The sequence below is a fragment of the Carassius gibelio genome, chromosome B25 (assembly GCF_023724105.1).
Source record: "Carassius gibelio isolate Cgi1373 ecotype wild population from Czech Republic chromosome B25, carGib1.2-hapl.c, whole genome shotgun sequence".
Taxonomy (NCBI): Eukaryota; Metazoa; Chordata; class Actinopteri; order Cypriniformes; family Cyprinidae; genus Carassius; species Carassius gibelio.
The window spans coordinates 13,349,753-13,376,466 of record NC_068420.1 but is presented as its reverse complement, the minus strand read 5'-3'; the positions used below and the strand labels follow the sequence as shown (position 1 = coordinate 13,376,466).

At 37.2% G+C, this 26,714-nt stretch overlaps 1 protein-coding gene across 2 annotated transcripts; it reads right to left on the bottom strand.

Moving 5' to 3' along the window:
• Nucleotides 1-74: 74 nt before the first annotated feature.
• Nucleotides 75-26,531, bottom strand: erc1a (ELKS/RAB6-interacting/CAST family member 1a). 2 transcript variants are annotated; one of them, XR_008183518.1, is made up of 18 exons: nt 26,364-26,531; nt 24,105-24,957; nt 18,338-18,715; nt 17,213-17,287; nt 16,365-16,520; nt 16,114-16,281; nt 15,866-16,033; nt 15,132-15,269; nt 14,802-14,942; nt 11,558-11,698; nt 11,116-11,309; nt 9,568-9,655; nt 9,321-9,452; nt 7,156-7,316; nt 5,422-5,569; nt 5,056-5,157; nt 1,757-1,921; nt 75-1,178 (listed from the first exon to the last, which is right to left on the bottom strand). XR_008183518.1 is itself a non-coding variant. In XM_052597780.1 (17 exons), the coding sequence occupies exons 2-17, from the start codon at nt 24,789-24,791 to the stop codon at nt 4,325-4,327; spliced, it is 2,904 nt and encodes a 967-aa protein (XP_052453740.1). In that variant the 5' UTR covers nt 24,792-24,957; nt 26,364-26,531; the 3' UTR covers nt 4,295-4,324. The 2 variants fall into 2 exon arrangements, 1 of the variants encoding a protein (XP_052453740.1); XM_052597780.1 differs by lacking the exons at nt 75-1,178; nt 1,757-1,921 and adding an exon at nt 4,295-4,351.
• Between the last annotated feature and the right edge of the window lie 183 nt (nt 26,532-26,714).

The window sequence follows — 26,714 nt, the reverse complement described above, 5'->3', positions numbered from 1 at the left end:
GCATTTATATTTTCCCAAATGTCAAACTGTATATCCCCACACAAACAGTAAATGAAAACCTCAGAGAGTGAAAACACTGATAATACATATTTATATACATACACATTTTACAAATTCAGAACACCCATACCTGTGTCTTTTGTCTGATTTTATCATCTTGTTTACATTTTTTTTTTCTTCTTCTTCTTCTTTTTTTGTGGACTATCCATTTTTTAATAGTTATTTTAATACACAAAGACAATAGGCCACAAATGCAACATAAAAAAAAATCCACTTTGAGAGAGAGGGATAGACACAATGATATCCACATTTATGAGAGCACATAAAACCAGCAATGTGCTCTCAGAAACTGGTTATCTGGACATGATATGAAGATATTTGGGAGCCTACAATGTCCTGTCTAAGAGCTGCTAGAAAACAACTATAGTCTCATTAAGTGAGAACAGTAATTTCTTGCACGCACCCTTCAGTGGACTCCTTCATGAGCAATACAAATTCTTTTCATATACATTTTGTTTTATTTTATATTTTATGACTAAACGTTATGTCTATTCCTTGTAGCAGCTGTTAATTTGAATTAAAGGATGTACAGAACCTGATTTTTTTTCCACTGACAATGAGTCAGGTGTGACAAATAGACATCACTATCTATAAAGGTTTGTGTCATGCTCTTGAAGGTGTCCTATAAGTTTTTGGTAAAGGGGAATGGTCATCCAGTGAAGTATAACCAGTGCAAGATGCTACCTAAATGAAGAATAGATTGAAGGTCTGGTAGTCTTAATGCTGAGTGCAGTTTAAGTAGCATTACACTTTTTTAAAATTGTTTAACAACAGTTTAGCATTCAGTTATGTTTATATAGCACCACCCACTGATCAGGTTAACATTCTAAATCTGTATATACTCAACCGTGATGACATATCAAGAGAACGAAATTAAAATTGCATTCACGACTCAACTAACACTGCATATTTTCAGTGCTGCACCAGTATTAAGACTACAGACTGTTCCAGGCTCTTAGAGGGCTCCAGTTTAGTTCAGCTGAGAGGTGAGGCCAGAGAGAGAGAGTGGAGGTTGGAGTGGAGCTGGAGGGTTCGATCATGGCCAGTTTGGTTCTGGAGGTCCAAAGCAGGATCCAGGGAACTGCAGCTCCACACTGACTCACCATCCCAGGCTCCCACTAAAACCCACAAAGAGTTACGCATATGTGAATCAAATAACTTGCAAATAATTTGAAAATGATTTAATACTTGAAATTAAACATTTGAGCTTAAGTGTAAATATCGTTTCAAACAATGACAATGAAAAAGAGTTTAGGGCCGTCGAGCGATTAAAGATTCTAATAACTGACATTTCATTAAATTTACAGATTAATTAATCACATTTATTACAAAAGATCTGCCTGATATGTGTAATATCAAATAATATTTAAACAAAATCAAAATATTAGTTGTTTCCCTATTCTTTTGACTTTTATTTTTAAAAGAATTCTTACCACGTTCTATTTTATTCTTGCTACTTGTTTTCTTTTTATTTATTATTAAAAACCCTAACTGAGACTTTATACAGCACTTATTATTGCTCTCTTGTTGGTTTTGATTGCTTATATTGTTAGTCAAACTATGACTAACTGTGAATTAAATCATTATTGTTTTTATTAATTGGAAGCCATAACATAAAAGTTGAAGATTTGCTTATACACACCTAGAAAATTCTTTGAAAGAAAAGTTTTGACATGCACAAACATGTAAGTGTTACCTGTGAGAGTGTGTGTGGTCAGTGGCGGTGGGTCCTGGGGAACTGGTGTGATGAGATGTGGGCTGAGTTGATTGTGTAAGGAAAGGGGTTTGTTGTGGTTGTACGGGATAATCAGGTGGCCGGTGTAGAGCTCCTGTGCACTGTTGCTTTCCGCCCAGATCTTTTCTACAGAGCACACACACTGTTACTACCACACGCAGAGGATTATGGGAAACAGACATGCATTTGCAAACTTTAGCTTGCTGGGGTTGATATCATTTCGATCAGCAGGATGCTTTTAAAAGACACGAGATGTATTGGCATGCAAATACATGCTTTTCAGACGAGACAAGACAGTACCCAAAACAGTGAAAAGTCGTTCAATTTTACTATATTATTGTGACAGATTTTAAGAGGACTCTTATAAGGAATCATTCTGGTGGTGTAACAAGCATTTTCATCTTAATGTGATTTTACTTTGTTTGTTAAAAGGGTCATATGATGCGCTTTAAATTTTTTCTTTCTCTTTTAGGAGTGTCTAAGTGCATAAAGAAGATCTGTAAAGTTGCAAGGACTAAAGTCTCAAATACAAAGAGATATTATTTATAAAAGTTAAGACTCTGCCATGCCCCCTAATATGGCTTATTCAAACATGCCCCCACATTTATACGTCATTATGCATTTAGGAATCTTTACGTTTACTTACAACAGAACAGCAACACATTTTATGAATGACCGTTTTGTGAACCTATGAGAGGAGGTAATTCTGATTTAACTATGACCACCTGGCGCTTCTGAATCAGCCTGGAAGTATGTTTTGTTGTTAGTTTTTGTTAACTGTCTTTACATTTATTCTGAAATATGAAGCTCGCGATTATGGAAAGGAGCATTGAATTTCTGACGAGTGCTTGCGGTGTTTGGCCAATCACAATGCACTGGCTCAGTTGGCCAATCAGAGGAGACTGCGCTTGTCTGAAGGAGGATTTTCTAGACAACTACGCGTTTGAGATAGGCGGGGGATAGAGGACCTACAATAATGTACGTTATTTGAAAAATGTGTTTTTTGAATATTAAAGCATGTCAACATATTCTGTAAGACCAAATACACAAAATAATGATCTTTTAAAAAGTCTCATATGGCCCCTTTAATACATTTTCTCATTCTGTGTCATGCTTAGCTTCCAGTTGAACATTGGTTTAGTTAAATACTAATAAACATTAATGAGTCTTCCTTTTTAGTTGATGTTTCTGTAAACTGACAGCAAATTGCCGTGCATTAATTACCTTTTGCTAGACTAACTCAAATGGATATATTTAATAATAATGGCTGCATTTTGGTTTGGAAGTCATTTTTTTATTAATTAAAAAAATTACAAATGGTTAAAGATGGGTTGACATGCATGGGTTATTGGTCAGGAAATAAAATCAAAATGAGTATCTCTGGTTAGCATTTTTTACTATCATAATTTAATTTTAATATACTAGACCAAAGTTTGATGTCAGAAAGATTTGTCAATGCATTTGCAAGAAGTCACCAATGCTGCATTAATGCATTTAGTAATATTGTGAAATATTTATATAATTAAAAATAGTGCTTTCTATATGAATATATTTAAAAATTTAATTTATTTTTGTGATGCAAAGCTGAATTTTCTTCTTTCAGGTTTCAGTGTCACATGATCCTTCAGAATTATTTCTAAGATGCTGATTCGCTGCTCAAGAAATTATCAATGTTGAAATCAGTATTTGGTGATTCTTTGATGAATAGAAGGGACCAAATTTATATGAAATATAAATATTGGTTTCACTTTATTTTACAGTACATGTGCTTTCAACAAAGAAATATCCCACACATTTGAATGCTGGAGTCTATGATTTCAGAATTTTTAATATTTAGGATGTTCTATATAACAAATGGTTAAACTTTCTTCTTTTTCAAGATTCAAATTAGATTTAGAATCTCAGATTCTCAGTGTGGCCTCAAACCTCACATTTTTATAAACAATTCACATATTTTGTATGTTATTTGTATCCTGTCTATTAGCTATATTATACATGTAATGTAATGGAAAGTGATGTAACTAAGTTATTGGAAAATGTTATGATTTTGTAAACCTGCAAATAAGAAATTGTTTATCAACATGTTTAAAAATGATCTTGTTGCTGTAGAAAAGGATTTGAATCTGGTGAGAGTGAGTGTGGGAAACACAGTCTTAATGCACCATCTGGGATTATGTTTAACCACAAAAACATACAAAAAGCTAACAGGCTTCAAAAGGTGGAAAAACAAAACCAGGAGAAATGAGATTGTAGACTATTTCATAGCAGTGCAGTTCTACATGAGTTATATGTGTGTAGATTTCATATCTAAACAAATGGCCTTTGAAATATGACAAGTTCTTTGTTCATAAAACATCCCAATGGAAAGCTTGTTTGCACTGCGGTGACATAGCCAATAATCTCAAACAGGCACAGCGGGACAGGCAGGGTATGATGTCACATGGAGAGGAACAGGGCAGCTGAGGTTGGCTTTTACATGTCCATCAAAGAAATGCTCACCCTTCTAAAACAAAATGGCTGCCAGTGAGGCTATGCCCAAATGCCCTCCTCATCATCCTATTGGTTAAGAGATGGCAGGGTTTTAGCCAAGTGCAGCATGGGAAAAAAGATCAGGTTAGTATGCGTATTTATCCAGGTTGAAGCGACCCGTAAGCACAGACACAAGATCAGCTGAAATGCTGTATTATGATGGTTAAAGGAAACTGATCCTGGATCTGCGCTTAGGGGCGATTTCTACAGTCATGAATAATAGAAATCCATAGGGTTGAGAAGTTATGATCAATATGAAGGCAGTAAAAGGAAATGATGGCGTCTGCGTTGGAGATGAGGGCAGCTTCATTACAATTACGACGACGCGACTGCAATGGAAAAGGACGACCGAGCATCCGTTTCCAATTCAGTTTCTAGTATGAATATTTTATTAACAAGGGATGAAATGAAACTGACCACACCTCCAATTTGTCTTTCTTTGGCTTGCTGCTAAGATTAAGCTTTCATGTATATGTGATAAGCAAAATACAGCAATGGTACAATTATTTCATATTCAGCCATACCGAATTTCCACTAAATAAAAAAGCTGGTGGCCGTAGCAATTATAAAGGAAGAGTTCACCCAAAAATGTACATGCTGTCATTATTTCCTCATGTTATTTATGGCTTTGGGACATCGTGAGAGTGAGTAAATAATAACAACAGGATTTCCATTTTGGGGTGGACTGTCCCTTTAACTGTTTGCGGATGTTTGTAGGACCGGATCGTGACCTGATCGGGTGATTTTGGAGGTTTGTGGTTGGTCTGGTCAGGTGGTGTTTTCAAGTAGCCGTCGTCGTAATTATCCGCCATGAGCTTCATACGGTTCTGTGTCTAGGAAAAAAGAGGAGGCACAGATGTAAGGAGAGATTGGGGAGTAGAAACGGATGAACGGGGTGGGGTGGGGTTTGAGAAGAGATCAATTAAAAGCACATCAATAGACATTGTTTGCATTCAGAAACCCACCAGTCAAAACAAAGATGTATTTTGTCTGGGCTTTTTAAGTTCTCCAGCAACAAAAAATTTAAAGCAAACAAACAACTTGACCTTGAGGACAGACAGATACACTCGGTCGGAGCCACATGACGCAGTCCGTACCTGCTGTTTGAGCTGCTGCACCAAACGGTCCTTCTCTTTCCGCAGCTGGGCCACTTCCTCTTGTGTCTTCTTTTTTTTGGATGAAGACAGCTCCAGCAAAGCTATGTTAGCATCTTTCTCACTTATGGCTGCCAGCAGAGCCTCCTGTCTGTGAGTTACAATTGTTGAAATCAAGTTATGTATCAAAATCCTTTTTGGTAACTAAATTGTAAAAAATCTATATAATAATAACACTTATTATTATTAAAATATTTCAAATGTAAAAAAAAAAAAAAAAAAAATTGAATGATCTAAACTATAATAACCTTTGTTTAAATGATTAAAAGTCCAAGGCCAATGTCAAAATGTATTTTAGTAGAAGTAATTGTCCACGATTGAAATTCATATTAAGAACTAAAATGCAAAAATAAAACAACATCTTTAAAACCATAATAACTCTGGTTGAAATGATTAGCAGTCTAAGCTCGATGTCAAACAGCACTTTACTGGAGTACTGTGGAAATCTCTTCAAAGCAATTGACCTCATTGACGATGACCAGGAGTCTTACAACACTCGACGGAGCAGGTTAAAGGATGTTTGCTTTCACAAGTACAAAACATCTCGAGGGAGAATGGATTTTGTCAAAATGATTGTGCATAATTGTCTCAGAAAGACTGAAATAGCTTGCTTATTCCCGATTTTTCTACAGATTCCCAGGAGCAGGGCTGAAGTGTGCAGACAGAAATAGCAAACAGAACGAGCCACGTGCAGAATGAATCATCCTCGGCATTTATTATCTAGACAAATACATGGCACGAAAAAATATACCAAGTTAAAGTTTTACAGCCTATTTTTCTGTCATGATGTTTATCCCTGTTTACTCTCTTTTAACTGATTTATATCAACACTACAGCTTGCTAAAGTGACCTCAGAATGAGCTCTCATGTGAACGATGGTTATTTAATGATTTAAATATGTCATCTGGAAAAGCTATTTATTTAGATCTGATAAAGTTCATTGTATAACACATAACGTGTATCTTGCACAAATGGGAGTCGAAGATTAAATATATTTTAAATCTTTGCTATCTGTTTGTTGCTGTTCCTATGTTTACGCATGACTCTAAGGCACAAGACTGCATCTGTTCAATTAATTAATAAATAATAAAAGTTTATGAACTAACTTACCAATATTGTAGGTCAAATTACATTGTATCAGACCACTAATTTTCAATGTAAATGGTCTAACATCCTATATATACATCGCAAGTAAAAATATGCTGTAAATAAGAGTTTTATGCTGCATCGTCGGCAGCTTTATTGATTATAATGGAGGAAATCTGCATATGGACAGTCAAAGAGCTCATGCTGCATGCAGATGCATGAAACTATGAAACTAGCAAAGACAGCTTCATTCATTATAACAGGATGGAAGAGTTCTTGCATTATGTTGCCCGCTTTCTGTATATAATTTTAAATCTGAATCTGAACCATTTTCATGCTGCTTTGAAGGCCAATGCGAAGTTGGTAATTTAGCGACTGTCTTGATTTATTAATGTATAAAACAGGATGAAATCATTTAAAACAATCTGTTTTGAATGTGCAACCTACATATGGAACATAGCCTGCAGTCTGCGCGAAATACGTATTTTTTGAATTTCCCATAAAGTCAAAGTGCAAACTCATTCTCCATTGAGTTTTCGGTTTCTTTGCAAGCACTGTTATGATAACGTACAAAGAAAGTTCATAACGTACTTCATCTCCAGCACCTCCTCCAGGTGTCGCCTCCTCTCAGCCCTCAGTGTGGTCAGATGAGCTTCTTTCTCAGCCAGAGACTGCTGGGTGGACGACATCTTGGCCTTCATGGACTCGAGCTCCAGCTTCACTTTCTCCATTGCTCCCAGTAGCTCTTCCATCTTTTTACGACATAAACGGAAGGTTTATTCATTACTGTTTATTCTGTACTTCACAAAGTGACTAAATGTGTTTATCGCATTTATCGCTGTTCTGGGAATTTCTGCGAAGAAAAAATGAATTACCTGTGATTCATTACTAAAAATTAAGGTTTCAAAAGTGGGTTTTGGCAGAGACAGAAGAATCTTTTTTGGGTTTGCCACAGAACCCTTCTTGAATAGTTCTTAAATTAACCATTTTTTTGTCTTAGTGTGAGGAACATTTTAAGTATCTAAAGAACCTTTTTCCACCTTTTTTGCAATTAAAAGATTCTATGGATGTTATAGATTCCAGTAAAGAAGCTTTATACTAGTGTATGGACAATGGACCTTTTTTTTACTGGCTAAATGTTAACTTACGTGACTGCACCTTAACTAACACATCATGATCAGTTATCTGTAAAGTGTTTTTTGCAAAAAGCATTAAAGCTGCAGTAGGTAACTTTTGTAAAAATATATTTTTTACATATTTGTTAAACCTGTCATTATGTCCTGACAGTAGAATATGAGACAGATAAGCTGTGAAAAAAATCAAGCTCCTCTGGCTCCTCCCAGTGCTCCTATTGCCATTTGCAGGAACACCATCGCTCCCGGTAAGAAACAACCAATCAGAGCTGCGTCCATAACTTTGTTTGTGTTCAAAAAGTAGAAATATGTATATAATAAGCGAGTACACCATGAATTCATTTTCCAAACCGTGTTTTTAGCTTGTCCTGAATCACTAGGGTGCACCTATAATAAGTGTTTATATTCGGACTATTTTAGATTGCTTCGGGGGTACCGCGGCGGAGTAACCCAGTACCTTTGTGATTCTTCACAGACATAAACAGAGAGAAGTAGTTCTGGCTACAATGTTCTTCCGCAAGACGCAAGCAGTTCTGTTTATTAACGGCTAGAGCGTCAAAAGTTCCCTACCGCAGCTTTAAAGGCGTCATGAACTGAGAAATCAAATTTCCCTTGATCTTTTGATATATAAAAGGTCATTGTGCTATAAAAACATCCTGTACGTTTCAGTACTCAAAACTTATGTTTTCATAAGTTAATCTTATAACAATCTCTTTAGTTTTAAAACAGCTTGAACTGAAGCCAGTCTGCCAAAATGACAGGTTGTGTAATGAGTCACTCTATGATGTAATAGTGTTGCTAAACTCCGCTCTCTGCAGAAGAAGATCAATGCCTGCTTGTACATCACTGCCTCTTTAGCCCCGCCCACCGATTCGCACACAGTGGGAAAATGACAAGAGAGGAATTTGATGAATTTTATTTTTAATTAAGTGCCAGACCACGTCAATAAGGAATTAGACCTTTGTTTACTTCATTTTACAGCAGATTTGTTTACAAACAAGGCATAATTCGCGTAGGATTTTCAGAAACATTGAAACTAAAAGACAATGCTGTGCCAGCTATATTGGATCCAAGTGTGAGTAACTGTTTTTATTACGTGGTCACTATTGCTTTGTCTGTTATTACTGTTATTGCTTACTACGGGTGCCTTAATTCTAAACATTTTAAATGGTTTCTAGCTGGTCCAAGCTGATCTAGATTGTCCATCAGCTAGAGTGGCAGAGTTCAACATTGTTGAACATCTCGTTCAAGTTGGACCAACAAGAAACTGACTACCATGTTCCAAAAACCAGCTCGACTAACTTACTCTGATACCTTACCACTTTTTAGTTTTTCTAGTCTTGATATTTTTAGTGTTGGTGCTTTGACTACAAGGCCCTCCCATAGTCCACAACAATATTTGAAGACCCCATGGCTTTTGTAGTTTTTTTTTTTAGTTTTCTATTTAGTGTACTTTTACTATAGCCACAGAAACATAGAGACAGATGTCTTTGACAGCTGCATAACAACTCTGTTATTTTGAGCATCTTGTGTCAAGAACATTAGGGTGGCATATCATAGTTTTTGGAGATGCATCGAATAGCCACTAGTCGATTCAGAAGTAGTAAGTCTTGTAGTATTGACCTGTTTCTCCTGGTGGTTTCGTGCGGCCTCCTCCTGCGCCAGCACCATCTCCCTCTCAGCAGTGATTTGAACGCTCTCTCTGAGAGCCTCCTCCAGCTCCTCGATGCGCTCTGCCTTCTGCCGCAGGGACTCCTGAGGTAGATGGGGCTCAGCTCATCATATGCACACCATCACAGTTTAATAATGTTTAAATATACAGTGATCTGTCAAAACAGAGGAGCTTATAACAAAGCTTAGTACGTCTCACCTGCTGTGGGCCATCATTGACATTTCTGCCCTTCCCTGACGTCTCCTTGTGTTTGCTAGAGGACTTCTTACTCTGCTCTTTCATTTGCCTGAAACATTAACATGAAGTGCTTGTGAGAGCAACTCTCTGGGGTTTAACAGTAAAATAAAGAGTTTCAGAGATTTGGGGTGGAGGGGACTATTTAATAGCTGGAAAAAGGGCTGGTTTTATTATTGTTTAATAAATATCACTAAGCCTGATCACATAAATAATAAATCCTTGTGCTATTTATAAAGCTAAAACAGGGATTATACAAAGGAAAAAAAAATGCATTCCCTTGCTTTCTTTCGACTTAAAACCCCATGAAATTGCCTGACGAAAGCAGTTTTCCAAGGGACGGAACGAAGGGCTTGTTTTTGTGTTTATAGAATTATTTTGTTAATTGATAAAATAAAATATGTCATCCATGAACTTTCAAGACAGTGTCAAGTGGGATTAAGGGTGGGACAATCTTATTCTAGAGAGTTTGTGATAAGACAAAATAGATGCACAATAATATTGGTTAAAAAGACTTTTAAAGATATTTAATTTTATTGTATTATTGTATTATAAAATCATATACATTTCTAATATTATAATTCATTTATATATTATTTTCATGCTCATTATCCCTATTTTTATATTTAAACAATTTTTGCTGTCATCTATAACTAATTTAAAGTTAATTTTTATCATCATTAAAGTTAATCATTTTCCAATTACCAAATCTCAAAATGAACTGCAGTTTATCATATTGTACATTACATTGTTAAGATGCCTACATTTACATGTAGCATTTAAAAGTCTTTAAAAAATAAACATTTGTGTGTTTTATTTTTAATTTAATTAAAATTTAATTTGAAATTTGAAAAAAAAAAACAATAGTGTAAAATGGTCATAAGATAAAAATCATAATTGGCCAGAATTTTTATATTGGCGCATCCCCAGAAAAAAATATCTTTGTCATTATTGTCATTGTCATTATTATTTCTGACCAGTTTTTCTGGAGGAGAAAGACTGTACATTTTAAATGCATGTCTTTCAAAAGTTATTTTTGTCTTTTCAACTTTTAGGTCTTTGGGAATTTAAGTATACACTACTGTAAATCTATAAAACTTTGATTTCATGGGGTCTTAAATCGGTTTTGTTCTAGTTCTTGAGGACTCTTTTTATGTGTGTGGAAGTACACATGTATTTACTAACCTGGAAGTCACACTAAGGTACACATTTCCAGGTGAAAAAGTGAAAAAGAGAGACAAAAAGCAGAAGTTCAAAGGCCACTCAGCGTGAGAAAAAAAAAACATGTGATCAGTGCTTTAATGCAAAATTCAAAGGGGAGGGAAAGAAGACCAGTCAAAACATCAACCTCGTCAAACGCAGACACTGAAAACGTTTTGACGGCGATGCTTAAACATGGCAGCTAAAAAGTGTTAAAGATGTAACTTGTTTGTACTGCTTCACCAACGTGAAACATAGTTAAAAAAAAAAAGCGGGGACACCAAATCAAGCCAATAAGTGAAACAGACTGACCTCTCCAGCTCACTGATTTTTCTGTCTTTGTCGTTCTTCTCATTCTCCATCTGACGCAGGATGTCCAATAGACGATCAACTTCAGCTTGGGCTTTGGCGGAGTCTTCTCGGTGTCTGGCCACATCAGCTTCCAGTGAAGAAATCCTTTCAGATATCTCTGCGTTGGCCTGTGCATTGACTGCGGCACTGTGGACCTAATAGAGAAGTGATATAAATACACCCACAAATATACACAAACTCACATATATATAGTCATTTGTACGCTACCATTTGTAGTTTGTAAAGGCTACTTCCCAGTTTGCATACTTATACTATGCAATGGGTTCCCATATTTTTTGACCAATGAATTTCTTCAGCCTTTGCAGTTTTTAGAAATCATGGTACATTGCTGGTTGGAATTCTATAAGGTTCCAATCATTTGAATAAATACGCTATCACTCACCTTCTTTAGTTGGTTCTCAAGTTTAATGCATTCCTCCCTCCTCTGCTCAAGGGCGATCTCTATGCTTTTCAGTTTGGAGTCTTTCTTCAGGCCAGATGAGGCCAGCGACGACGCATGCTCTTTGAGGTCCAGCAGAGAAGTCTGAAACCAAACTCAGCATTAAGGTCCTGGGTATAGAGCCATGAAACACTTACAGCATACATGTACCTTTAGAAGATCACGGCATCATTGTTTATCTGTTTAGACAGACACTCAACAAACCTGTCACACAGGACAGCGATTCCAGTCCTCGTGCCTCCATACATTTTGTATGTCTCTCTTATCGCTCCAGACATTTGTTCTATTCGATCGTAAGTGCCCTGCGAAGTGGACATCAGAAGATATTCCACCATGATTTCAGTTTAAAGTGTGTGAGACGTGTTTTTAAATAGTATTTATTTACAGAGGTATATGATGTCACACTTGTCTGTGTGTGAAGACGTTGCGAAGCAGACATCCATGAATTAATGTTCTGAAGTGAAGTAAACTTCAACAGGCGTGGGTGTAGACAGAGTAAAGGAATGGGCTCAGCACACAGCCCTGTGGTATACCGGTGTTGAGTGTGATGGTGGTGGAGCAGGTGTGGCCTGACCTAACATGCTGAGGTCTGTTGGTCAGAAAGTCCATAATCCAGCTGCAGAGGGAGGTGTTAATGTCCATGTCTCCAAGTTTTTTGGTCAGTTTGGAGGGAATGACGGTTTTAAATGTTGAACTGAAGTCAACAAACAACAAACAACATCCTAACATATCCAGGTGTGTGAGTGCAAAGTGCATCACTGTGCATACTGCATCCTCTGTGCTCCTATTTCTACGATATGCAAATTGGTGTAGGTCCAGTGTGGGTGGGAAGGAGTCTTTGAGGTGTGCTAGGACCAGTCGCTCAAAGCACTTCATAATGATGAGTGTGAGTTCTATGGGGCGATAGTCATTCAGGCACATTGGGGAGGAGTGTTTCGGGACTGGCACAATGGATGTGGACTTAAAACATGTTGGCACAGTTGCTTGGGTGAGGGACAGGTTGAAAATGTCTGTGAAGACCCCTGCAAGCTGCTCTGCACATGCCCTAAGCACACGTCCAGGAATGCCATCCAGGCCAGCTGCCATGCATGCGTTGATCCAACTCAATGCTGTGTTGACATCTGTGGAGGTGAGTTTAAGGGGTTGGTGGTCTGATGAGGGTGTGATTTTGGTGGCCTCCTCCTTGCTGTCGCTGTTGAAGCGAGCAAAAAAGTCTGTGACCGTTGGAATGGAGATGCTTGAGTTGTAGTCACTGATGATCTGTGTGCCGTGCCACATGTGTCGGGGGTCAGAGTTGGAAAAGTGTTCCTCTGTCTTCAGCTTGTATCAATACTTGCCCTTTTTTATGCCCCTTTTGAGGTTAGCCCTGGATTTGCTGTAGGCCTGAGCGTCATCTGATCTGAAGGCAGTGTTGCGGGCTTTCAACAGAAGTCGCATCTCCTTGTTCATCCATGGCTTCTGATTAGGGTATGTTGTTATCTGTTTTTCTGTTGTGACACTGTCAATGGTGGTGTTGATGTAATTCAGTATGGAGGAAGTATAGATATCAATGTCCGTGTGAGAGTCACAGGCAGCCTGAGAAGCAAACATACTCCAGTCAGTGTATTGAAATATGTCGTGAAGTAAAGAGTCTGCTCCAGTTGGCCACACTTTGATGGTCCACACTGATGGCTTCACAAGGTTGATGAGGGGTGAATATATAGGGGTGAGAAACAAAGAAAGGTGATAAGACTTTCCGAGGTGGAGGAGGGGGGTCGCGATATAAGTTCCATCAATGTTTGTGTAAACATGATCCAAAGTTTTGTCTCCTCTGGTGTGGCAGGAAACATGCTGGTGGAATTTAGGGAGCATTGTCTATAATTTGCAGTGATTAAAATCACGCGCGACAATAAAAGCAACCTCCGGGTGAGCAGTCTGTTGTTTACTAATGGCTGCATGAAGTTCGCTCAAAGCAAGCTTGGCATTAGCATCCGGTATAGTGTCCGGCTAGCTCAATAGCATTATTGGGTACGTCGCTCAGGGAGTAGGGAGCAATGAACACTGTGTAGGGACCATGTCAATGGGAACATAGTTCATGATTATCTGAATCAGGTGTGTTAACAAAGAGAGACATACAAAATATGCAGAGCAGGGTGTCGCGAGGACTAGAACTGAGAACCGCTGACATATGATATCTGCCTAAAATTATGTTTTGAAGCTGACTATCTTATGTGAGTAATGACTCCGAAGTATTTTTTCCTCATATCTGAGACATCAAGACCTTCTTTTTGTAATAAAAGTCAAATCATTTTCTTAATCAGTATTTTTTTATTGTGTTCCAGTAAAAGTTTTTAAATAACCTTAACTTAGCAGGGTTAATACTGTTAACTGTTAACTATCAAAAACATTTTTGTCAACTGAAATATTGAAATATAAGATGAAAAACTTCAACTAAATGAGAATTGTTACCTTGGCAGCTAATAGATATGTTTAATTTGAAGCATTAAAAAAATTACTAATGGAAATGAAACATAACAAAAAAATATATATATGGTATATATATTAATAGTAAAACAAAAAAGCACATAACAAAATTACTAAACATTTAACTAAAATATACAAATCTAAAAAAGCCAACATATTGAATAAAGTAAAAGTAATAAAAACTATAAATTAACTTAACCCTCCAACATAAATGAACTTGAAATGAGAAATTGTGATAAGACTATCGTGAAAATATCGGAATTTTATATATGTTTAATATTATATGTATATATATATATATATATATATATATATATATATATATATATATATATATATATATATATATATATATCCTTAATATTAAACATATAAAATATAAATATATTATAGGGAATATAATATTTTAGGATTTACTAAAATTCCACAAGAATTTTAATTATTTTAAGCATAAACCTGTTAGATTTATGCAAAAAAACTATTTGCCAATGGGGTATAAAAAATTAACCATATATATTCTCTGTTCAGTTTTGATATAGTTATAGTAAATTGTTCTTTTTTATTTTTATTTATTTATTTATTTTTATATAATGTCATTACCAATCAAAAGACAAAAATACAGTGTTTTATGTAGTGTGTTTTGCACACATAGCTGCATGTTTTTCTTGTTATGTGTTTTTAATGGTTTCCACTCATCTTTCAGGAGTGTTTGGTGATCTCTAACCTCTCGGTCTGACAGGTCTCCCTGCAGCATGCTGACTTTCTCCTTTAACTCCCTCAGCTCTTTTTTACTGCTGTCCAGCTCCTCTGCCTTCTCTCGCTCCTCGCGGTCACGTTGCTCCTTCAGGCGCTCAATAATACGTTCCTGTTTACAAGGGGACACATTAACACGGTGCCAGAAAGAAAGCATATACAAGGAGCATGAAATGTTTATAACTAAACGCAGATGTTTCGACTCCAGTCTACGCCCATGATGATGCCATTTGGAAGAGCACCAGTGATTTGTCCTGTAGTCTGGTGGTGTGTTCTTGCGTCCTCTAGAGGTGATCCTCACCTTCTCGGCCAGTGAGTCCTCCAGTGTAGTGAGGGCCGTGTCTGTATTAGACGTGTCTGTCTGTAGGGACTTCACCCTCTCTCTAAGGCTGCTCATCTGCTTCTCTTTATCCCTCAGCTGCTCCTGCAGGTTTTCAATCTGAGACACAGGAGCTGATGTAAGACTGATGTGAACTGGCATTTTTATAAACATCCAAACTTTTAAAGTAGTGAATCTTCTTCAACAGTTTTGTTCTTGGTTCATGCTTAAAGTTTATAGGGAACAATAAAGGGAACATTTAAATGAATAAGCTGGGTAAGTTTTTTCTTTATTTTTCTTTAAGTTCTTTAAGTTTCATTATGACTATTATCATTACTAGCAGTAATAAAGTAGTAGTAACATTAATACTATTAGTAGTAGTAATATTGTATGTTATATTATTATTACTGTATTTTTATCATTTTTATTTTTCCGTATTTTATTAGAGTTTGATTTATTATTTGTATCATTATTTTATTTATAAAAAAAAAAAGATTATTGTTCTGTTTAGTTTAACAGTATTAATTACTCATTGGGTTTTCGTAGATGTATTTTTTATGTATTATTTAATGCATGACTGTGTATTTTTAATAATAGTGGATTGTTGACTAATTTCTGACATGTGTATTAGAGAACATTTTGTTTTAAGCAGTTTCCTGTTATGAAAAGTACAATAAAAAAAAAAAAGTATATATTTGGTGAAATCCATTCCTCACTTTTTTCTGAAGTACGTTGACTTTACGCTCCTTGACATCCAGCATGTCCTTCAGATCATGGATTTCCCCGTTGAGTGTGCTCTTTTCTTCAGACATTTCTTGGATTTGCTTACTCTTTTTGTTTAGCATGGTCTCCTTCTCCTCCAGACGCAACCTCAGAGCATCCACCTGCACAAAGGGTTGTATGCCATGCTCAGAGAATCTGCTGGTGTGATGGGTGAAGACCAATCACTGGCCTGATCTACTACCTCTGTCTGTAGAATAGCAGCACGTTGTTCTTTGGCAGTCAGAGACTCTTTAAGCACTTCAATATGCTGTTTGCTGTCAGAGAACTGGTTAGTCAGGGTCTCCAGCTTGGTCTGCAATCCAAGGAGCTGGGTGTCCTTCCTGGAAAGGTCTTGCTTAACTTGGTCCATCTAAATAACAGAATTATTCAAGGTTAGTTATTCATAAGCAAGACTAATCTGGATGTGTTGTTCTAAAGCAGGCTGAGCAGTACCTTGTTCTTCATGAACTTGGTGTGGTTGCGGTAGACCTCCATCTGCTTGGCCTCTTCCTGCCGTTCCTCACAGCTAACCATGCTACTGGAGCGGAGCATCATGACCTGGTCCTCCAGATCTCTGAGGCCCCGCTCTAGAGAACTGATCTGAGAATCCTGAGAGATGCAAAAAAATAGGACGATGACAAGACATCATTGGTGTCTATTAAGTTAATCAATACCAATGTGCTGAATCTGAACATCCGACTTAATGCTGCTTTTCTGTTGTGCCATTTTTGCTATTATGTCATTTTGAAGTTTTAAAGTACATTTTAAATCATTATGTTTTAATAATATTTTACACTTATTTTGATACATACTTTATTATGAGTACATATGTGAAGTACATGATTATAATCTTAACTGTAATGTAATCTGATTTTACATTTAAAGTTAATATATTTTTATTTTAGTTTAAATGTTAAATCTTCATTTTTAACTTTGCCATTAATAATGTGTAGTCTAATTACAAATATATTAAAACACACAATATACAAGTTTTGATAGAAATTTGCCAGTACACTAGAACAATATTTCACTCTAACCATATTTGTCATTATGAAATTAAATATAAAGATATACTTAATTCCTACCTAAGTGGGTAAAAAAGCACTTTGAAAATCAACTAACTGGATTAATGTCAATTTAAACTAATACATTTCACTTAAATGCTGTCAACATGAAATGAACTGTCCGTTTTTACATGTATTTGTAAGTACTTCTAATCCACTGATAGACAAAGCATTAATGTGGTTGCTGTCATCATATGTAAACAGCCACATTAATTCAAATCAGAGCTAAAGTACTACCTTCATCTCAATTACAGTCTGGAGAGCTTTGGTTTTCGTAGTCTCTGGCGTCCCCTCGAGGCGGCGATGCAGCTCCTGGAATTAAAGACACATGGTTGGCACTTCCTTCACACCAGTGCCAGAAATAGTGCTCTCAAATATATCTTCATACCTTGAGGGAGAGCAGCGCTGTTTAGTTTGGGCTGAATTCTGTATCACATCGCAGGAGCTGTACTCTCTTATAGGTACAAATAGAGTTTCCTGCTATCTAGTTCATTTAAGTATCCTACTTTTTTGTACTTTGAGGAGAATAGCTGTGGTCATTATGTGACTGAATGTTGTGTAATGGAACATGAAAAGAGAATAGTCTTTCTGCTTTAATTCACTGCAGTTCGTTGATTGAGTATGGCACTTACCTTATATGGCACTAAACATTTTTTTAAATGCTTTTTATATTTCTTTTTTTTAACAAATGTTCAGTGAAAGGAGGTGCTTAACCTTCAGAAAATGTTGGCTGTCATCCTCAGGAAGCTGTACTAAATATTGAACGAGCTATTGTGTGTGCTATTCATTTTATATGAGGTTTGTAATTTCAGTAAATGTTATTCAAACTGTATTATTAAAATACAAAAAAGTTATTTGTTCAAATTTGTGTTATAGCAATAAACATTATATAAATATTTAAAAAAAAACGTATTTTCTAAAACAAAAAATATTGTATCGAATGATATATATGAAAATATTTTAGAATTTTACTGACAATAACTTGGGTAACAGTTGAAAGGTTGAGCTTGATGAATGTAGACAAACACAAATAGTGTATAATCTAAGAAATAGAATATATGTTCTCTATATGTTCATCTTAATATTGTAATTTTAAGGAATACAAATTTTTTTAAATGGGAAAAAACACCTAAACATTAAGATTTTGTTATTGTTTTTTTTATTTATTTATTTTAATATAATTGAGCTATATTTGCTTATTTACATTTTAAAGAATATTACACTATTTATGTATTTTATTACCCTATTTATAGCACTTATATTTTACCCTATTTGAATATTGTGCCATATGTAACACTGTTTTTAGCGTATTATATCATTTTCATATTTATTCATTTAGATTTTGAACTAGCTGTCACATACCTCTCTCAAAGCCACTAGCTCTTTATCCCGCTGTTCTAGAAGGTTCTCCAGGTGGTGTGCGTGCATCTCGGCATCTGCGAGGCGACGTGTGCGCTCATGATCCTCTTCACTGGCTTTAGTGGAGGGTCCCTTGCTGTGCAACATCTCCAGAAGCTTTTTGACTGACTCATCGCGAGCAACTAGCGTCTGTCGCTGGGTCTCCAGGCGAATCTCCATCTCCTCCAGTGTACGGCGGAGCAAGTACACCTCTCGAGCCTGCCTCTCCTGCTCCTCGCTGGGCTCGCAGGCCAGCGGCTCCCCGGGGGGCTGGAGAAGCTGGTTCAAGTCGCGCTGGATACGCAGCTCGGCCTGCAGCGCCTGCACGGTTGTCTGCAGATGCTATGATGGATAGAGGGGAGTAATATTTAATATTTACTCACAATTATGTAAAAAAAAATATCTAAAACAGAAGTATCCAGTGACAATGTCTGTTGGTAGATTTTTAGAACAGATATAAGGGAGGGTTAACAGCCTAGACGTTTCCCATGATTTATCAGCTGTTATCCTATTATTTATAATGGCATCTCCTAGAAAGCTTTTCTTTATTCATCAGTGAATACAGTTCAATCTATAGCATCATCTTTCATAGAAGCAGTAATACGAGTAAGTACTGAGAAGAGTTATGATGTAAACATCTCATTTGTATCTACTTGTGTCATGAATGCCTGACAGACACTGACAAGGAAGAGAATTGTTGAATTAAGTCTTTATTTTTGTTTTCTTTGTGCACAAATATTATTCTTTTAGTTAATAACATTACGGTTGAACCACTGATGTCACATGGACTATTTTAATGATGTCCTTACTACCTTTCTGTGCCTTCAACGTGTCAGTTGCTGACAGTCAGTTGTCTCTGCAGAGTCAGAAAGCTCTCGGATTTCATCAAAAATATCTTAATTTGTTTCTCGAAGAAGAACAAAGGTCTTTTGGGTTTCGAACGACATGAGGGTGAGTAATTTATTAAAAAAACTATTTTCATTGTTGTGTGCACTATCCTTTTAAGGTTTTATGAACTGTATTGTTTGATTAATTGAAAGATCTGACTCAAAAGAATGATTCATTCACATATAAGACATCACTACTTCTCTAACGAACTCTCGTTAATTTGTCTAGGAGATCTATAGTTGAATTTAAAGGGGGGGTGAAATGCTATTTCATGCATACTGAGTTTTTTACACTGTTAAAGAGTTGGATTCCCATGCTAAACATGGACAAAGTTTCAAAAATTAAGTTTTTTTTTTGAGTATGGCTCTGTGTGTCGTTAGATGGAGTGGAATTTCCTTATATGGGTCCTGAGGGCACGTCTGCCGGAAGAGCGCGCGCTCCCGTATAGCACAGCACTGAGAGCACAACAGATGTTCACTGATCAGAGCGACAGCGTCGCGAAATGTCACCAAAAAAGTGTGTTTTTGGTTGCCAGGGCAAGACAACCCTGCACAGATTACCAAAAGAGAAACAGCATTAAGGGACCAGTGGATGGAGTTTATTTTTACAGAGCATCAACGGAGTTGTGCAAGTGTTTGTGTTTGTTCCCCTGCATTTCGAAGATGCTTGTTTTACAAACAAGGCCCAGTTTGACGCCGGATTTGCACATCGTTTATTTCTTAAGAATAATGCAGTCCCAACGAAATGGGGTCACGATCGTGTGTTGGAACCGCAGGCGGTGAGTAAAACTGCTTCAAATATCTCTGTGTTGTTAACTTAGCTATCGGCGCGTAAGCACATCTAGTAAACAACATGCGATGTTGTCATCAAACTGCACTTTCCACATGTACAGCTTAAAAAAAAAAAGACGAGACGACATAAAGTGGAACTTAGTCAGTTTCCAAAACCGCTAAGCAAATATATACAGTTTCAGTACATACCACATAGAGACGTCGTTGCTGATGCTGCTCTTGTTAAATTTCAGCCTCTGGATCTGATTCTGGATCATAAATATACGCTGAATCGGACTGTTAGCCATGGTTTGTTTGGGATGATGTTTTTTTCCTCACGGTAATGTCACAGCTTCCAAACGCTCTCAACGCAAAAGCCTACTGGCGCTCGTGATTCTTTAGCTCCGCCCACATGTCACGCCTCCAGCCGGTCGTGTTTTTCTGGGAAAAATCGGTACAGACTATCTTTCTCTTATGAATATAATAAAACTAAAGACTTTTTGGAGTTATGAAGGATGCAGTACTACTCTATAGGTACTCAAGATTAACAGGATATTGATTGAAAACGAGCATTTCACCCCCCCTTTAAGTGAATAACATCTTAAATGTCTCAATCCCAAATTACTGACCTCCTAAAGAACGACCAGCCAAATTCTACAAAAATGTTCTTTTGCGTTTTGGTTTCCAACAACAAAAGTGAATAAATAATTGCCTAATTTTCATTTTGTGCCTTTAAGAAGCTGCTTATGTACAATCCATCACACACACATCCTCAACACCAGTTGTACATTTGGCAAGGAAACTGAAAAAAAAGTGCTACGGTATAAACTTTCATCCATTCAGATGGGACTACTATGCTGCAAACCTGATGGCAGCCAAAAGGCGATGTAACAACAGTAATTATACATTTTCTTAATCATACACACATATACACAATTAATGGTAAGGTCTCATTAAGCCCAACAGGCACAAAACTACTTGCCAAGAGTCACCAAATAACACATTCAGAATCCGAGCTCTCTGATGATTCGTGTGTTAATTTCAATCTCAAACGAACGGTGTGAGGAGCGTGATGATGCTGAATTTGCTCAGAGTGAATAACCAAGCCGTCATTAGCTTAGTGCTGTACACCCCTTCGTCTGGAAATCTGTCATGACAGCCATGTTGCAGTGAATCACAGTTTGAAGCTAATCATTCAAATAAAGGGAGTGTTTTAAACGCAGCATAGATGGAGGACTATGCCACTATCACTGCTATCAAAACTCGTCCCAGTATCTCAACGTACATTTAAAAGAACCACTGAATATCAGGAAACAGACTTTCATCCTTAATTAGTTCATGTATTGCACATTGAACATATTGTTGCTTGCAGGAATTCAGGCAGTCAACTCAGCAGTGAGCCGCACGCAGCAGGACCAGGATGTCCATTTCAGGATTGGCCATTAGCGTCACCTCACAGTGGAGGTAGACTTCTCCTTCTCATCTGAAGATGTTCTTTAATCACACAATTCTCACTCCTATAAATCTATGAAAATGCATTGATACGGGGAAAATGTGATGATTATATCAACCTAAGATGGTTTGCAGGCTTTAGCTGGTTTAAGCTGGCCTGGATGATTTGTTCATACCTGACACATGCATTTCAGTATCGGAATTAAATATTATTGTATTGATTACTGAATACTGTGCAGTATATACTGTATACTTCTCTAACTATTAAAACAAATAGTACGTAAAACTATCCATGTCGATGATCGAATGTCAAGTTGTCATCTCCAGTTTTTAAATCTTGAATAATTATCAAAAAGGTGAAAAATATTTGACATTTCACAGATATTATACTACCCAACACAGTATGGTCTGTTTAATTCATATTTTGACAAATGTAGGGTTTCTATGCATAGAAAAACATGCATACTGCACACATGCATATAGTATTGTCTGTTCCAAACAAAGCCCAGGCCCAGCCTCTATGAATGAGCTAAGTTGAATAATTTGTGTCCCAAATGCTTTACTGTACATTACACATTACGTTCTCTGTAATCTACTGTACTTTATAAAAGTATTTAATTGAACATCTAGCTTTTTTACTAAACAAAAGTCTTAGAATTTTTTCAATTCGAAACTAATGCACCTCATGTGCAATGCTATATAATAAAGCTTGTGTGTGTGTGTATAAGCTTTTATTTTTAGATTTTCAGTTTTCATTTAAATGTTAAGAATTTTATTATGTGCTTTTGTAATTTGTCTTTTTGTAAAATGTCTTTTTTTGTTGTTTATTTTTAGCAGGGGTTTTTTTTGTATAGCTTTAACGAAGCTTTATTTCAGTTTTAGTAATTTAACTACTTCAACAATTTACAAAAACACTCTCATTGTATTCGCAATAGCAAACTATCATATTAATCTTACCATTTCTGCCATATATATGGCATATGGCAAGAACAGTAAGAGTAGCATAGTCGTATGTTACGAATTCAGACATAATTTACATATGATATGGAATAGTAATATAGAAGTATTTTAGAAAGTGTTTTTTTAGCTGATGAAGTACATCATTAATTTATTTGTATAGTCCCATTCACACCAAGATCTTTAACCATAAAGACAACTAAAACGTTAATTATATTAGCATCCACACCAAGGCATGCTAACCTCACTTAAAGGGTTAGTTCACCGAAAAATGAAAAATGATGTCATTAATAACTCACCCTCATGTCGTTCCAAACCCGTAAGATCTCCGTTCATCTTTGGAACACAGTTTAAGATATTTTAGATTTATTCCGAGAGCTCTCAGTCCCTCCATTGAAGTGTGTACGGTATACTGTCCATGTCCAGAAAGGTAAGAAAAACATCATCAAAGTAGTCCATGTGACATCAGAGGGTCAGTTAGAATTTTTTTGAAGCCAAAACACAACAGTTCAATGATATCCGGTTCACGAACGAATCACTCGATGTAACCGGATCTTCTTGAACCAGTTCGCCACATCAGACTGAATCGTTTTAAACAGTTCACGTCTTCAATATGCATTAATCCACAAATGACTTAAGCTGTTAACGTTTTTTAATGTGGCTGACACTCCCTCTTGGTTAAAACAATCCAATATCCCGGAGTAATTCATGCGCTCAAACAGTACACTGACTGAACTGCTGTGAAGAGAGAACTTAAGTTGAACACCGAACCAGATAACGAACAATAGACTGACTCGTTCACGAGTCAAGAACCGGTTGCATCGGTTTTTCGGATCACCAGTAGTGATGGGAAGTTCGGTTCTTTTCCACGAACCGGTTCTTTCACACAGTTCGATTCCATAAACCGGTTGAAGAAAACGGTTCACTGGTTCTTTTGCACTCAACTTAATGACGTCTTTGGCGATGATTGCCCTTCATTCAAGGCTTCGGTTTACCCGCGCTCATAACATAAGCACAGAATCAGTTCAGTTCAGACACTCTGTGTGTCGGTCTGCTTCACGCTGAATCACACATGCGCAGTATCATCAGCTCCTCGTTTCTCGAATCGGACGCGTCTGACAGAAACAGTTCTTGACTTGAGAACGAGTCAATCTTTTGTTCATTATCTGGGTTCAAATTTTAACTGACCCTCCGATGTCACATGGACTACTTTGATGATGTTTTTCTTACCTTTCTGGACATGGACAGTAGACCGTACACACAGCTTCAATGGAGGGACTGAGAACTCTCGGACTAAATCCAAAATATCTTAAACTGTGTTCCGAAGATGAACGGACGTCTCACGGGTTTGGAACGACATGGGGGTGAGTTATTAATGACATAATTTCCATTTTTCGGTGAACTAACCCTTTAAGCATTTTATAAGCATACCATTATAAACAATTTATAGTAGCCCTCCTTGGTGTACACAGGCCTTATACTTGTGAGTACTTTTATAGATATACAGTGCCTTTTTAGTACTTATCTAAGATCCTTATTTAAAAGTAGATTCCGTTAAGCACATGCTTTAATCCTAAATCCCACTGAAACCACAAAACAGCCCTCTGATCAGCAATAAATGTCCACTTATAAAAAAACAAGCATATCCTGCCAGATGTACCCACCTGTGTCTCATCTTGCACAGCGCGGTACTGCTCCTTCCACACTGTTATTTTGGATGCCTCGTCTTTGCGCAGCGCACGTTCCTTCTTCAGCTCTGGGCTCCAGAAGCTTTTGATGGAGCTCATGGAGGAGCTGAGCTTGCTCTCCTTCACCTCGATTTCCTTCCGAAGGAGCTCGTTCTCCCTCAGCACCTCCTTGAGCTGAGCTTGGAGCTCCATGATGGTGTTGTCCCTTGCTTGACGAAGGGAGTGTGGAACGGTTGACGCAGCGTGGATCTCTCCTCCAAAGCCCATAGAGTCTGTGGACACTGCCGGCACCATGGCCATGTCCGGTGTACTGCCCGTAACCGTTGCCCGGACCCCATAAGGAATGCTTCCTCCGAAGCGTCCCGTTGCTACGCCGCTTTTAGGGAGGTCAGAGGAGGTTCCAATTGCGACCTCATTATCACTCATATACATCGGCCCCGACGTGGCGTAGGCAGCATTGAGAGATTGAATGTTCTCCATGGACAACGTCTTGCCTCCAGAGCCGCCCGGGCCTCCACCGCTGCCCCCCATGCTGTTGGTGCGACGGTGACTCATACGGGGTGAGCGAGGCAGCCGTGGCGAGCGTCCAGAGTTGCCCTGGTTGTTTCTTCCACCGCTGTGATTACTGTCCATTTTGCTCACAGAGCGTGAACTTCCGTACATATTGGCAGGCTCAGGGTGCAAGCAAGGGAACCCACCGGAAATTTATTGTGAAGGAATGTGCTAATAAACAGGCCAGGTCATCTCCATCTCAAGTAGTAAGAATGTGATCTGTTAAGAAAAGGCTGGTCTTCTGTCTCCTTCTGTCAAATGGAGCAACTATGGTGGCCTGTAATGAAATAAAAAACCAAAACCCTCAAAACACACAACATAATACTATAATCACATAAGAAATGACAAGAGAGCCAACACCATTTTGAGGCAAAATTGCACCAGCCACTTAAATTTTCAGGTATTATTCATTTAATTTCGATTTATTATATCTAATGTTTGATATATTTCCATAATTACTTATTCTGGGCCTATCTAGGGATGGGTTTAGTAGCTATACAAAACCCAAAATGACCTGTAGCTGTCGGATATCTTTAGCTATTCTCTATCTCAGATGTGAGTTTTTAAGTGTTTTTGATTAAAAACAATAAATTCAGCTCTACAAAAGGTGAATGTGAAAACTAGTAATTTGTCCAAAGCTACCAGGATGGTAGAACGTAGAGTATATTCAACTATATATTCAAATGTAGTGTCGGCGTTTATTGTGTTATGATATATTGTGCATCATTTACAGCTACATTTCTATGTAATGCTAATTTGATTTAGTAGGTATACTTACAGATCTAATTGTTCATATTGAGACTTGTCATGCTTAAATATGCCCTTGAAATGTAAAAAAAAAAAAAAACACACACACACACAAAACCAATTCCAGACAGCAAATAAAGTAAATATTTAACAAGGGTTTCATCAAACAGCAGAGATTAAAAACGCTATATGTTCAGTCAGGAATGTTAAGCTTTTTTTCCTCCACGCCACGTCTACTACTATTGCTCATAATATTACTATACATATCTCAAAATAAATCTGGTTCGTGTTATAGACCGTTACTCTCATATACGAAAATAATTCACAGACTAGATAATGTAATAAAGCTTCTCCCATTTACACACCGAATGAGTGAATCGAAGGAAAGGTGGGATTATATTGCAGGCTCACACTCCAAGGTTATCAAACATCTAATGTCAACGGCAAAATTAAAATTATTATGGGATCCTCAGCTGATGATTTATATTCTAAAACAGCAGATATTAATAATGCTGTCGTATTTAGGTGAAGCCTGTACACAGCTCCGACAAACCAACCAGAAGCGTCGGCGTTTCCCACACACCACGTCAATAAGACTTGCAAATGCTAAAAATCATATACTACAATTCTATCAGAACAGTTTAGATTGCGGATATACTAAACCTATAATCTTCCGTAAAATTCAGCCTAGCAATCGTTCAGCCACAATCCTGAGCATCCTCCCTCAATGTCCTTCTTCTCCACCATTGCATGGCTTAACACATTTGCCTCCTCTTTTGTTAGTAGCCGTCCAGCAAATGCGCCTGTAAATAAGAGGCGCTATTTAAATATCAATATATGTAGATGTTGAATAAACGAATCATATACGAGCATCACTATTTTAGTCTATTATAAACCACAATAGGGTTTTTTCCCCATAAAAAAAAATATTTGTACCTTTTATGGCTGGTCTGTTTCATCCGATATGTAACCACCGTCTATCCAGTAGATGTCTGATAGAGAGGAAGCGAGCTATTTTTCTTTGTATTGCTTTATGATTGTATTATTTGCAGACACACACCAGCATCTTCCCAGAGCTGGAGGACTTCAGTGACGTAACGCCTACGCTGCGCGCTCACAACACTCGGCTCTGAAATGCCAACGCCATGCTACGAAGGTCATTTTATTATTTTTTTATTATTATTATAAAAAATATATGCCGATAATCTTTATATAGTATACATTTTAGTAACTTACATTATTTAAATAATTTATAACAAATATTTTCGATGTCTTGTAGTGTGTAAT

Coding starts and splice junctions, on each gene's coding strand:
- erc1a (XM_052597780.1), bottom strand. CDS start 24,791: ATGTACGGAAGTTCACGCTCTGTGAGCAAAATGGACAGTAATCACAGC. Junction 16,521..17,212: donor AGACTGTAATTGAGATGAAG/GTAGTACTTTAG, acceptor TGCATCTCTCAG/GATTCTCAGATCAGTTCTCT. Junction 5,570..7,155: donor GAGGAGGTGCTGGAGATGAA/GTACGTTATGAA, acceptor TGTAACTCACAG/ACAGGAGGCTCTGCTGGCAG.